Genomic DNA, 12,473 nt, shown 5'->3' with positions numbered 1-12,473 from the left:
AACTCGCGAGCGTTTTCATTTAAAAACGGAGACTCCGGCTCGTGACCCGCTGCGTTCATTCGCTGATCTTCAGCTCATTTCACCAGGTAGTTGGTGAGGGGTATGGTTTACAGATCATCAGAGCTGCCGTGTTGGCTTCAAACGAGGGATTTGAGATTTTTAAAGGACCAACAGGGAACAGCGAGTGCTAAATGACCGCAGTAGTTTTAAATGTCTACCGCAGACTAATTACAAAACACTGGAGAACTGCCTGTCCCGCCCCCTCCTCCCCAGACCCGCAGCTGAACCTGCTCAGTTTGACCAACGATTGGCCGTTGGTGGGACAATACAGGACGCCGATTGGTTCAAACACCTGTCAATCACAGTAATAAGGGTATGAACAATCCTGATTGGATTCCAGTCGTTTTAATTCTAATATTAAGAGTATATTTATGTTCAGTAATATACTTTTTTTCTGTCTTTTTATTATTAATTAATGTATTTATCAAAAGATGATGTCATGTGTTATGAATAAGCATAATTAATGGTATGATATATTTGTGTGTACTGTGTATTATAGCAGTAATCTAAGGGCTGAAATTATTCTTACAAGAATAAACAACAGCAATCGTTGGTGAGAAGGGTACATTACATCTGTACTATTTTGTTTACATAAATAATATCATATTTCGATAAATATGGACTATAGTTTTGCATAACTTCAGTGTACTTCACTGGAATATTAAAATATCTGAATTGAAGGTGTGCTTACAGTCGTCTTGCCTTACCTTACTTACCTGGCAAACCATCAGTAAAGAGACAGCGCTGTAACAGCCGCTGATGATACTATAGCGCCATCTAGTGGCAGATGTGTGAATTGTAATGACGCAGAAATGGAGTTTAGGAATTAGGCGTAGACCCCAAGTGCTCAGGAGCACATACAGTGAGTGAACTGATCCCAGTGTAGGTTTAAACCCAGGTAACACTCAACAATACTGTATATATGAATATGTAATATGAAAGTTATGAAGACAGAGCCACAGACAGACCCTGGATCAGAGAGGCGGACCCAGGGCTTCAGATTACGCTATATTTAGAAGTCAGATGTAAGATGAGCTTTCAGACTAAATGTGAGGATAAATAATAGTCTACACTATAAACACCAGATCCTGTGATTCGGAGAGGGAGCTGCTGAAACCTTCCTGATTCCACTTTTGATTTCAGCCCCAAAAGCCCCCAGAAATGGCGTCGAGTATCTGTAAGTATCCAGTTTCTGTAAAACCCAATTAAAATCATTTTAAAATAATGAGTAATGAAAAAGAGAAGCCTGTTCCAGTCCAGTGTTTAATGCAGTTCAGCAGTGTGTCTTATAGACAGAGACAGTGATAGTAGTGAGTTACTACCAGAGTCTATACGAGGTTTAACCACATATTCAGCACCTTTTATATGTGAAAACTTTACTTACTTACTTACTTACTTATTTAATGTACTGAAATGTATTAATACTGACCTGTTTCTATAAATCACAGTTAATCATACATTAACACAGAAAGGGCTTATAGATTCTTCACAGATAACAGAACATTTAAAAAGGGCCAAACATTTTTGGTAAGTTATTGATTGGTTTTACATGAAAGTTTGTTATTAGTTCAGCAAAATACAGTTCCTGTACTGAATGTCACCATTATTCCATATGAAATATCTACATAAAGACTAAAATAATTTTTCACAATGTTCACACCAGTGGGCTATACGATAGTGTTCAAACCAGAACCAGTGTTGACTTTAAAGTATAAGGAGTACACTGATGTGAAGTGTGCAGTCTGATGGACAGATCTAATGTGGTGAAAATCTTTTTTGAATTGGTAGTTTAGTTTAAAACAGCTGGAAAACACTGGAATCATTTGGAATTTAGTGCAAAAGTCAACGTTTTTAACAAATAATATTTGTATGAATAAAAACAGCATGCTCATTTTAAGTAATGCGGTGATATCTCAACATTGGAGGATTTGTTGGAATGCTTCTAGATTTACAGATAGAGACCTAACGTGGCCTTCCACCTAGCATTAGATGTCACAGCTGCATAACATTAGTACATGGGAAAGTAACTCGTAACTCCTGTTTGTGGCACAGATCCATTACAACCTCGGAGGAGGCGAAGTCTAACCCCGCCTCCATTCAGTAAATTACACTGAATTCCTACTCTCTGGATTTACTACACTGAATTCTTTGAATTACGTGTAAATGTTCTGTTCTTCAGAAATCATAAGTTGGACCATTAACCATTAGAGTGTTTTTGAATTTGCATGAAATTGTGGGAAATATTGTGGATTTAAGAGTATCGCTGTCATTACGCAGTGCGGATTCTGCTGCTGGGGAAGAACGACCAGGAAAACAGAAGAGTGGGAAACTTCATTCTGGGAAGAGATGCGTTCGATGCTGAAACTCCTCCTCACCGCAGTGAGGGAGCAAGAGGAAACGTGAAGGGAAAAAGCTTCAGCCTCGTCACCACTCCTCACCTGTTTGATACTGAACTCTCTAACGAGGAACTGGATGAGCGAGTGAGAGAGTGCATGTCTCTGTGTCTTCCTGGACCTCATGTTCTAGTTCTGGTCCTACAGCGAGACGACTTCACTGAGGCAGACAGGAAACAGCTGAATTTCATCCTCCGGTCTTTATCTGAGGAGGCCTGTAAATACACCATAGTGCTGACGCAACCCGGCAGCAGTGTAGATCCAGATGAAGAGAATGTCTCTGATGAGATCATAGCAGAGTTCAGTAACTGGCATTTTGACTTTAGAAGTGGAAGCAGTCCGTCTGCTCTTGTGGAGCTGATGGAGAAAATGGTTGAAGAGAATGGAGGAGGTCACCTTAAATGGGAGGAATTTGTGATGACTCCACCTGCAACAGAACAGCAAAAGCCTCGACCACCAACAGACCCTGAATCTACAACACAGAGAGAGACTGAATCAACAACACAGAGAGAGACTGAATCAACAACACAGAGAGAGACTGAATCAACAACACAGAGAGAGACTGAATCAACAGCACAGACAGACCCTGAATCAACAACACAGAGAGACACTGAATCAACAGCACAGACAGAGACTAAACCGACAGAACAGAGAGAGACTAAACCGACAGAACAGAGAGAGACTAAACCGACAGAACAGACAGACACAGAATCAACAACACAGACAGACGCTGAATCGACAGAACAGAGAGAGACTAAACCGACAGAACAGACAGACACAGAATCAACAGCACAGACAGACACTGAATCAACAACACAAGAGACTGAATCAACTGAAAAGACAGAGACTGAACCGACAGCACAGAGAGACACTGAACCGACAGCACAGACAGACACTGAATCAACAGCACAGACAGACACTGAATCAACAACACAAGAGACTGAATCAACTAAAAAGACAGAGACTGAATCGACGGCACAGAGAGACACTGAATCGACGGCACAGAGAGACACTGAATCGACGGCACAGAGAGACACTGAATCGACGGCACAGAGAGACACTGAATCGACGGCACAGAGAGACACTGAATCAACGGCACAGACAGACACTGAATCAACAACACAGACAGGGACAGAATCAACAGAACAGACAGAGACTGAATCAACAAGACAGACAGAGGCTGAATCAACAGCACAGACAGACACTGAATCAACAACACAAGAGACTGAATCAACAGAACAGACAGAGGCTGAACCAACAGCACAGAGAGACACTGAATCAACAGCACAGACAGACACTGAATCAACAACACAAGAGAGTGAATCAACAGCACAGAGAGACACTGAATCAACAGCACAGAGAGACACTGAATCAACAGAACAGAGAGACACTGAATCAACAGCACAGACAGACACTGAATCAACAGCACAGACAGACACTGAATCAACAACACAGACAGACGCTGAATCGACAGAACAGAGAGAGACTAAACCGACAGAACAGACAGACACAGAATCAACAGCACAGACAGACACTGAATCAACAGCACAGACAGACACTGAATCAACAACACAGAGAGAGACTGAATCAACAACACAGAGAGACACTGAATCAACAACACAGACAGAGACTAAATCGACGGCACAGAGAGACACTGAATCAACAGCACAGACAGACACTGAATCAACAACACAAGAGACTGAATCAACTAAAAAGACAGAGACTGAACCGACGGCACAGAGAGACACTGAATCGACGGCACAGAGAGACACTGAATCGACGGCACAGACAGACTCTGAATCAACGGCACAGACAGACTCTGAATCAACGGCACAGACAGAGACTGAATCAACGGCACAGACAGAGACTGAATCAACGGCACAGACAGAGACTGAATCAACGGCACAGAGAGACACTGAATCAACGGCACAGAGAGACACTGAATCAACGGCACAGAGAGACACTGAATCAACGGCACAGAGAGAGACCGAATCAACAGCACAGAGAGAGACCGAATCAACAGAACAGAGAGAGACTGAATCAACAACACAGACAGACACTGATTCAACAACACAGAGAGAGACTGAATCAACAGCACAGACAGACGCTGAATCGACAGCACAGACAGACGCTGAATCGACAGAACAGAGAGAGACTAAACCGACAGGACAGACAGACACAGAATCAACAACACAGACAGACACTGATTCAACAACACAGAGAGAGACTGAATCAACAGCAAAGACAGACGCTGAATCGACAGCACAGACAGACGCTGAATCGACAACACAGAGAGACCCTGAATCGACAGAACAGAGAGAGACTAAACCGACAGGACAGACAGACACAGAATCAACAACACAGACAGGGACAGAATCAACAACACAGAGAGACACTGAATCAACAGCACAGACAGACACTGAATCAACAACACAAGAGAGTGAATCAACAGAACAGACAGAGACTGAATCAACAACACAAGAGACTGAATCAACAGAACAGACAGAGGCTGAACCAACAGCACAGACGGAGACTGAATCAACAACACAGGCAGACACTGAATCGACAGAACAGAGAGAGACTAAACCGACAGAACAGACAGACACTGAATCAACGGCACAGACAGACACTGAATCAACAACACAGACAGGGACAGAACCAACAGCACAGACAGACACTGAATCAACAGCACAGACAGACACTGAATCAACAACACAAGAGAGTGAATCAACAGAACAGACAGAGACTGAATCAACAGAACAGACAGAGACTGAATCAACGGCACAGAGAGCGGCTCAACCGACAGCACCGAAAAAGAAAAGTATGTCACAAAAATTCCGTTAAAAACAGTTTCATTAGTTGAAATTGATCACTGTTTGCAATAAATCAGGTATTAGAATTGCACTATTACAGAAAACTGTAATAATCACCTTACTATGCTCATGATTTATATTCCACAACCAGGAGGAAGATTTGGGGGCCTGATGCAGATATTCTCTCGTGGTGGTAAACAGGATGACTTGGGTGAGTAATACATGGATGATTGTGCAAAGCTATTTTTCTCCCAGATTTCTGACGGCCAAATCAATGCCCCAGTTTTCAAGACAGGCAAGTTTTTTCCACCATATCTCAATGGAACCGATGGTCTAAATTTAATAATAGCAGTATTCTTAGTAACACCATTGCAGCCATGTGGAAAATTATAACTGCCACATCGCAACCACCTTAAATAGCATAGCAACCACATAGCAACTCCATTGCAACCATGTGGGGAGATCATAGTTGCCACATAGCAATTACCTTGAACAGAACAGCAATCACCTAGCTACACCATGTCAACCATCATGTATGGGATAGCGACTGTCTAGCAGCACCCCACCCCCATTTAACAAAAAACACCCATTTAGCAACACCCTGGGAAACATAGCAACTGCTTAGCAACAGCATAGCAGCCACTTGGAACAGCAGAGAAACTGATTAGCAAGACCATAGTAAGCAACTTACCAACCATAATTTCTATGCAGTTGGTACTGTTAGTTGAAACAGTATAGCAACTGCCTAGCAACCACCTAGAATTGACCTGCACAATTCAGCTGCATGATTATTCTGCAGTTTCCTATGGAAATGCACGTTTCTAGTTTTAAATGAAATGTTTCTCACCCCTATATTATTACTATGTGAACAGTTTACACAGAAATACATCAATAATTCAGCTCTTAGTTGGCCACAATTTAAATGTTAATTAAAATGTTCAGACTTTTAGACTTGGGGTCCAGTGAAGGGGGCAGTTTTGCTCATGCGAATTTCTCGTTCTTAATTGTAAACGTCTCTGTTCTAAACCTGACTAATACGATATGTTGTTTTTCTCATTCAGTGTCTCAGAGGTTGAACTTGGTGCTTTGTGGGCATGATGAAGCACAGAAAGCCTCCATATCAGACCTCATACTGGGCCAGAGCCAGCACAGTCCAGAGCCCAGCTTAACGTGTGTGAGGAGAACTGGAGTAGTGTCTGGACGCTCAGTTACCCTGGTGGAGATACCAGCTCTCTGCTACACTCAAGAGAAGGAAGTGAAGTATGCAGCTCTCCACTGTGTCTCTCTCTGTGACCCTGGAGTCCATGCTTTCCTCTTCGTCGTTCCTGTTGGTCCCCTCACTGATGAGCACAAAGGAGAAATGGAGAAGATTCAGCAGAGTTTCAGCTCCAGAGTGAAAGACAATTTAATAGTCCTATTCACAACCCAGCATGCGATCAGTCAACCTGTCACAGAGTTTACTGAACACAGCACAGAAATAAGGGACTTTCTTGCTGTGTGTGATCAGAGACACATAATAGTGAAAACAGAGTTGAGGAAATCCTTCAAACAAGCAGGTGAAAAGCTGCTGGAGGATATTATAAAAAAGATAGAAGCACAGCCGTATTCTCTTGACATGTATGTGAGGGCTCAGGAAGAAAGAGTCAGACGTGAAGTGGAGGAAGAGCATAAAGAAGAGCTGAGCAAAAAGGAGAAGGAAAATGAGGAGTTAAGGAAGAAGCTCCAGTCAAAAGGTAGGTGCTTTGACTATGTTCATTCAAGCAATCCCTCAGAGTTCTTCAGCAGTGATTCTGGACACTGTATTAACAAAGAATGTCAAATATTATATTTAAAAGCAGTGTATTGCAATATAGTTATACACACAGACAAAATAAGATTAATCAGTGTTTATTACTGTCTATAATTTAAATCAACTTGAACAGTATGAACACTGTTTTCAATTTACATCAGCAGTGTCCAGTGGAAGCCACAGTGGCTGCAGATTCCAATAAAAATGACTGGGCACCCTTGGTCAAATTACATCTTTTTGTAATTGAGAAGTAGTAAACACACCCTCTGTAGCTAATCAAATATAAAACATAATATTTTGAAATTTTCCATCACAACATAAAAAAAAAGGTTGGCCACCTTACAGAGTCCGGACTTTAACACCAGCTTTAGCAGAAAGCTCACACACGGTTTTTGTAGCTAAATGTCTTTCGGTTCTTGTAGTTGGATGTTTGCCCACTCCTCTTTGTAGAAGGCCTCTAGTTCTAAAATGTTATTGGGTTGTCTTGCTGCCCAGCTTGTTTAAGATCTACTCACAAATCTATGATATTTAGATCACAGAAGCATCTTCGGCATGGCAGTACTTATTGGAAAATATTGTATTTGTGTATGTATTTGTGTTGTGTTCATACTTATTCTTCATTAAATGATAACATGTTGTTAGAAAGCTTGTGACTCATTTACAATTTCAGTTTTTTTAAATAAATGTAATCATAAATGTCATTAGATCTTTATCATAAGTTCTTAAACTAGAAAAACATGATGATAATCATCATAATAATCATAATAATATATTATAGTTTATAATAGAAGTTTATTTATTTTATTTTATTTTAGAATGATCCAACATTAAATATATTTGAAAAAAAAGTATGTGAACATCAGTCAAACATTTTCGATAATCGGGTTTAATTTTGCAATACTGGGTGGAGGACTCTTTTTAGAGTCCTACGACTTCAAAATGGGGATTTTCTCCTGCTTTACCCATTTCTTTTTAGACATATTTGTGTGCCTAGTATCTTTTTCTTGGCCCATTTACAGTTACGCTTCAGGCAACAGATGGATAATCTGATATTCTCCTGTAGATGTTGCTGGTACCTGATTACAACTACACCAAAACTACACCAATACTCCTAGAGCTGCACATTATTTGGACATGCTCAGTACTGAGTTTGCTCAGGAAATTAATTTACATAACTTGTGTCATTCTCTTCATGTAGTGAGAGAAATAAGATGAAGATCTGACCAAATTATAGCTTAAATCTTAAACAGAAATACAGACATTTGTAAAGGGTTTAGAGCAGCACTTTAAACTGTAATCATGAGGTTTACCTGAGGAACACATTGTAAAGTAACACAATGAATAACTAGTACTAATGTTTTCTTCAGGTGATGAAGAGGAAGAATGGGTTTCCAGTTGCTTACGAGTGGTGTTGATTGGAAAGACTGGGAATGGAAAGAGTGCAACAGGAAACACTATCCTGGGAAGAAAGGAATTTGTTACTGAAGCCAGTATGAATTCTGTGACAAAGGTTTGCCAAAAAGAAACTGGTGAGGTGCTGGGGAGAACAGTTGCTGTTGTTGACACTCCAGGCCTGTTTGATGCCACACTGTCAGAGGAAGAAATACAACAGGAAATTGTGAAGTGCATCTCGATGTCAGCACCTGGACCCCATGCGTTCATCATTGTACTGAGCATCGGAAGAAACACCAAAGAAGATGTGGAGACTTTAGAGCTGATAAAAAAGATCTTTGGTCCAAAGGCTGCAATGTTCAGCATAGTGCTGTTCACTAGAGCAGATGACCTGGAAGATCAGACAATAAACCAGTACTTAGAGAAATGTACAATTGAGCCAGTCAATAAGATGCTCAGAGACTGTGGAAACAGGATTGTGTTATTCAATAACCGAGAAAAAAACGACCGCACCCAAGTGTCTGAACTACTGACACAGATTGAAACTGTGATGAAGTCAAACACATCAAGTCAGTTCTTTACAAACAGCATGTTCCAAGAGGCAGAAATGTCCATCAAAAAGAAAATTGAGGAAATTCTGAAAGAGAAAGAGCAAGAGATTGAAGCTGAAAAAGAGAAACTAAAAAGCAAATACAGCCAAGGAATGGACGAGCTGAAGAAAAGACTGGAGGACGAAAAACAAAAGGCTGATTATGAAAAACAGCAAATAGAGAGAAAATATAGAGAAAAGATGGAAACTCTTAAAAAAGAGTTTGAGGAAAAAGATGAAGTAGAAAAGAAGAAACAGGAGATGGAGGACAGAGTGAGGTCAGAAGAAATAAGAAAGCAAATGGAGAAATGGCAAAGCAGGATTAATGAGTTAGAAATGGAGAATAAAAAGCAGAGAGATGAATTTGAAAAGCAGCTGAATGAGAGAGATGAGGAGGACAAAAAGAGAGAAGAGAGATCCAAACAAGATAAAGAACATTTCAGAAATCAACAAAAACAAGCCATGGAAGATCTGAGAAAGAGACAAGATGAAGAAATTAGAAAGAGAGATCTAGAGGAGGATAGAAGGAGAAAAGAAGAAGTGGATGAGAGGCATACTTGGGAGAGGAAAATAAAAGAAGCTGAACACGAGAAGAAGGAAATACAAGAGGACCTGAAGCATAAACTGATGGAATGGGAAGACGAGATGAAAAGACAGAAGCAGGAACTAAAGGAAGAAGACCATCAGAGAAAGCAGAAACACGCTGAAGAGCTACAAGCAAAACAAGAAGAACAAGACAGAATGAGAGAGAACTTTGAAAGGGGTATGAAAGAAGAAAGACTTCGGCGAGAAGAGGAGAAACGAAAGTGGAGGGAAACAAGTGAGCGAAAAGACAAAGAGTACGAGAAAAAGAAATGTGCAATGGTAGCAGAGATGGAGAAAATGAGGAGGGAAGAGCAGGAGAGAAGAAGACAAGAAGACGAGAAAAGAGAAGAAGAAAGAAAAAGACTGCAGGAAAGAGAAGAGGAGATACGAAGAGAATGTCAGCAGAACATTAAGAGGAGAGAGGAAGAAAGCATGGCTAGAGAGAAGAAGGAACGTGAGGAATTGGAAAAGAAGCATGATCAGGAAATGAAGGACATGAAGAGTAAATATGAAGATATTGCCAGGAAGCAGGCAGAGCAATTCAATGACTTCAATGAAAGACAAAATAAACATATACTGGGGCTCACTGAACAGCATCAGAAACGGTATGAGCTTCTGGAGAATCTCCATAAACTCACTGAAAGTCAAAAAAGTGAGGAAATTCAGAAATTACGAGCAGAAATTGACGAACTAAAAAATGAATCAAAATGTGTGATTGCTTGAGAAGTCCAAAATGATGCTCCAGTGAAATTATCATAAAAGTAGTATTCTAACCTAATGTCAGTCTGCTGCATCTGTATGAAAATCCTCATCTCCCAAAAATGGAAACTTTACAGGAGGTGGAAAAATGTTGGGTTACTGAACGTAATTCCTGGTTATTTGATAACAGAGTGAGGTGTTTCACTATGGGAATTACCTTGGGCAAGGAATGAACCTGAAACATGCAGCCTGTAGGATTGTGCAAACATGTCCCTCTGTAGTTCTAAGCCCTACATTCGTATGCCACAGCAATAGGACCCACAATCCAGTGTGACAACCGCTGACAAGACAAGGGTAACTTTAAAAAGAGTTTATGACACAAAAAGCTGATCGTACCTCCTAAAACCAGCTGTCCTATCTATATACTACACAGGGCCCTGACAGGGGGTTTGAGGTGGGGGAGCTGTTTTTAATCATAAAGGTCCCATCTTCGTTAAGTGCACCTAACCACGGTATGGCCAGTTTGGCGGCGGCCCGTTTACACACCTCATACAGGTTGCTGTCAGCCTAAGAGCCCATGTCGGCGGCGTTGGGAGGTCTAGGCTTTTGGGCAGGAAAGGTGGAGTCATCTTCCTCGTCTTGGCATCGTCATCTGATCCCTCCCTGCCCAGCTCTCCTTCTTCTTCAAAGGAAGTCAATGAAAAAAAGATTTTTTTCCAAGTCATTGTGGAGCATTTCTATTGGTCCATTCATCACAAAAAGTTGTAGTGGCTCACCCTGAGAAGGGAATCAAACCTAGTGTTGGTTACAGCACGACCTCCTTACTAGGTGAGCTAGTGGTTAATAGGACCCACAGAAGAAAATTAACTGGAGTGCAGGTTTTTTTAAAGAGGACTCAAGAGTCATGGGAAGAGCAAAGATGAGGGGAGAGCAAGAGTTCTCAACCCTTTGCCCGGCTGTCCTCGTGACAGCAATGTGTGTCTGTGTGTCTCCCCAATGAAGCCCTTAGCCCAGGTGTTGGGCTTGATTGGCTCCAGAAGATACATTTTGTCTCCCTCTGGTGGCCCGAGGTGGCTGAGCCCTGGAGCCAGCCCTTACAAATGTCAAGCCAAGTCAAGTCAAGTCAAGTGGGTTTAATTGTCATTTCAGCTACATACAGAGTACACAGTGAAACTAAACAACGTTCCTCCAGGACCATGGTGCAACATAGACAGTGCATATAGAACACAAGTGCAACACAAACAAGTGCGGACAGACAACACAACACAGTACAGACAGAGAATAATAAAGAATAAGTAAAGAACTACTACCAACAACAACTGCTTCACATTATGACAAAGAGTCAAAAACAGCAAAAATGGAGATACAAGGTTTTTGTGTGACAGTAATTTCATGTTTCTTTGAAAACACCAGTGGTAGTTTTTGGTGAGTGTAATTAAAATCAGTAAGAAACATTTTACTGAAATGATTAAGATGTTTACTTTTTAATAATCATGTTTGCCTAAACAATGAGAGTGATTATATTACAAATATGGCATAAATATGTGTAATGGATTATAGCATAATCAATAAATAATAATGGATACTTTTAATCCATTCCACTTTTATAGTGTTTATCTGTCCTGCCTCCTCTTCGTTTGTCCATATGTAACCCTGTGTCTCATCGGCACAGTTTGCTGTATATGCAGACTGTGTTTATCCTTTATTTTGTTTGCTTATTATTTAATCTGAACATTTTGGTAGTGTTTGAATAATGTGATCAGATGTCCTTAAAACTAAAACTCATGATTTAATTAGTCTAAAAAGCCTTTTCTGTGATTTGAGATGATCACCATTATGGATGCTGTATGTATGTTTTAAATAATGTTCCTAATCATTTTATGTCCACACTTTTTAATTTACTAAAAAATTGATTTATTCCAAATGTTGTCTGTGTTTCACTCAAGCGTAATATAATTGTACAATTCCTTCTGAACTGTACTGGCACAGGGAGGTCAAACTCTGGTTCTTTTGGGCCACAGCTGTACATATCATCAGTGACATGACAGTAAAAGGTCTGGGACGTAGGTGCAGGCCAGCCTCTCGGGTAGACTGAAAACGGTGATGGTGGTGGTCCATTGGACGTCTGATCCACCTGACGTCATCTAAGATTT

The 12,473-nt window shown here is 40.8% G+C and overlaps 2 protein-coding genes across 2 annotated transcripts; both read left to right on the top strand.

The window, feature by feature from the left end:
- Positions 1–1,221: 1,221 nt before the first annotated feature.
- On the top strand, positions 1,222–5,463 carry LOC140535522 (GTPase IMAP family member 9-like). The gene is made up of 3 exons (XM_072656921.1): positions 1,222–1,231; positions 2,317–2,899; positions 5,418–5,463. The coding sequence occupies exons 1-3, from the start codon at positions 1,222–1,224 to the stop codon at positions 5,461–5,463; spliced, it is 639 nt and encodes a 212-aa protein (XP_072513022.1).
- A 25-nt stretch (positions 5,464–5,488) lies between these two features.
- LOC140535521 (uncharacterized) lies at positions 5,489–10,607 on the top strand. The gene is made up of 4 exons (XM_072656919.1): positions 5,489–5,561; positions 6,328–6,999; positions 8,423–9,900; positions 10,602–10,607. Exons 1-4 carry the CDS (start codon positions 5,489–5,491, stop codon positions 10,605–10,607), a joined length of 2,229 nt encoding a protein of 742 aa, XP_072513020.1.
- The last annotated feature ends 1,866 nt before the right edge of the window (positions 10,608–12,473 follow it).

The sequence above is a fragment of the Salminus brasiliensis genome, chromosome 15, assembly GCF_030463535.1.
Source record: "Salminus brasiliensis chromosome 15, fSalBra1.hap2, whole genome shotgun sequence".
NCBI classification, from domain to species: domain Eukaryota; kingdom Metazoa; phylum Chordata; class Actinopteri; order Characiformes; family Bryconidae; genus Salminus; species Salminus brasiliensis.
Note: the sequence above shows the minus strand (reverse complement) of the source record. Positions and strands in the feature narration are given on the sequence as shown.

Coding starts and splice junctions, on each gene's coding strand:
- LOC140535522 (XM_072656921.1), top strand. Junction 2,900..5,417: donor CCTGCAACAGAACAGCAAAA/GCCTCGACCACC, acceptor TTCCACAACCAG/GAGGAAGATTTGGGGGCCTG.
- LOC140535521 (XM_072656919.1), top strand. CDS start 5,489: ATGGATGATTGTGCAAAGCTATTTTTCTCCCAGATTTCTGACGGCCAA. Junction 5,562..6,327: donor TGCCCCAGTTTTCAAGACAG/GCAAGTTTTTTC, acceptor TTTCTCATTCAG/TGTCTCAGAGGTTGAACTTG. Junction 7,000..8,422: donor GAAGAAGCTCCAGTCAAAAG/GTAGGTGCTTTG, acceptor TGTTTTCTTCAG/GTGATGAAGAGGAAGAATGG.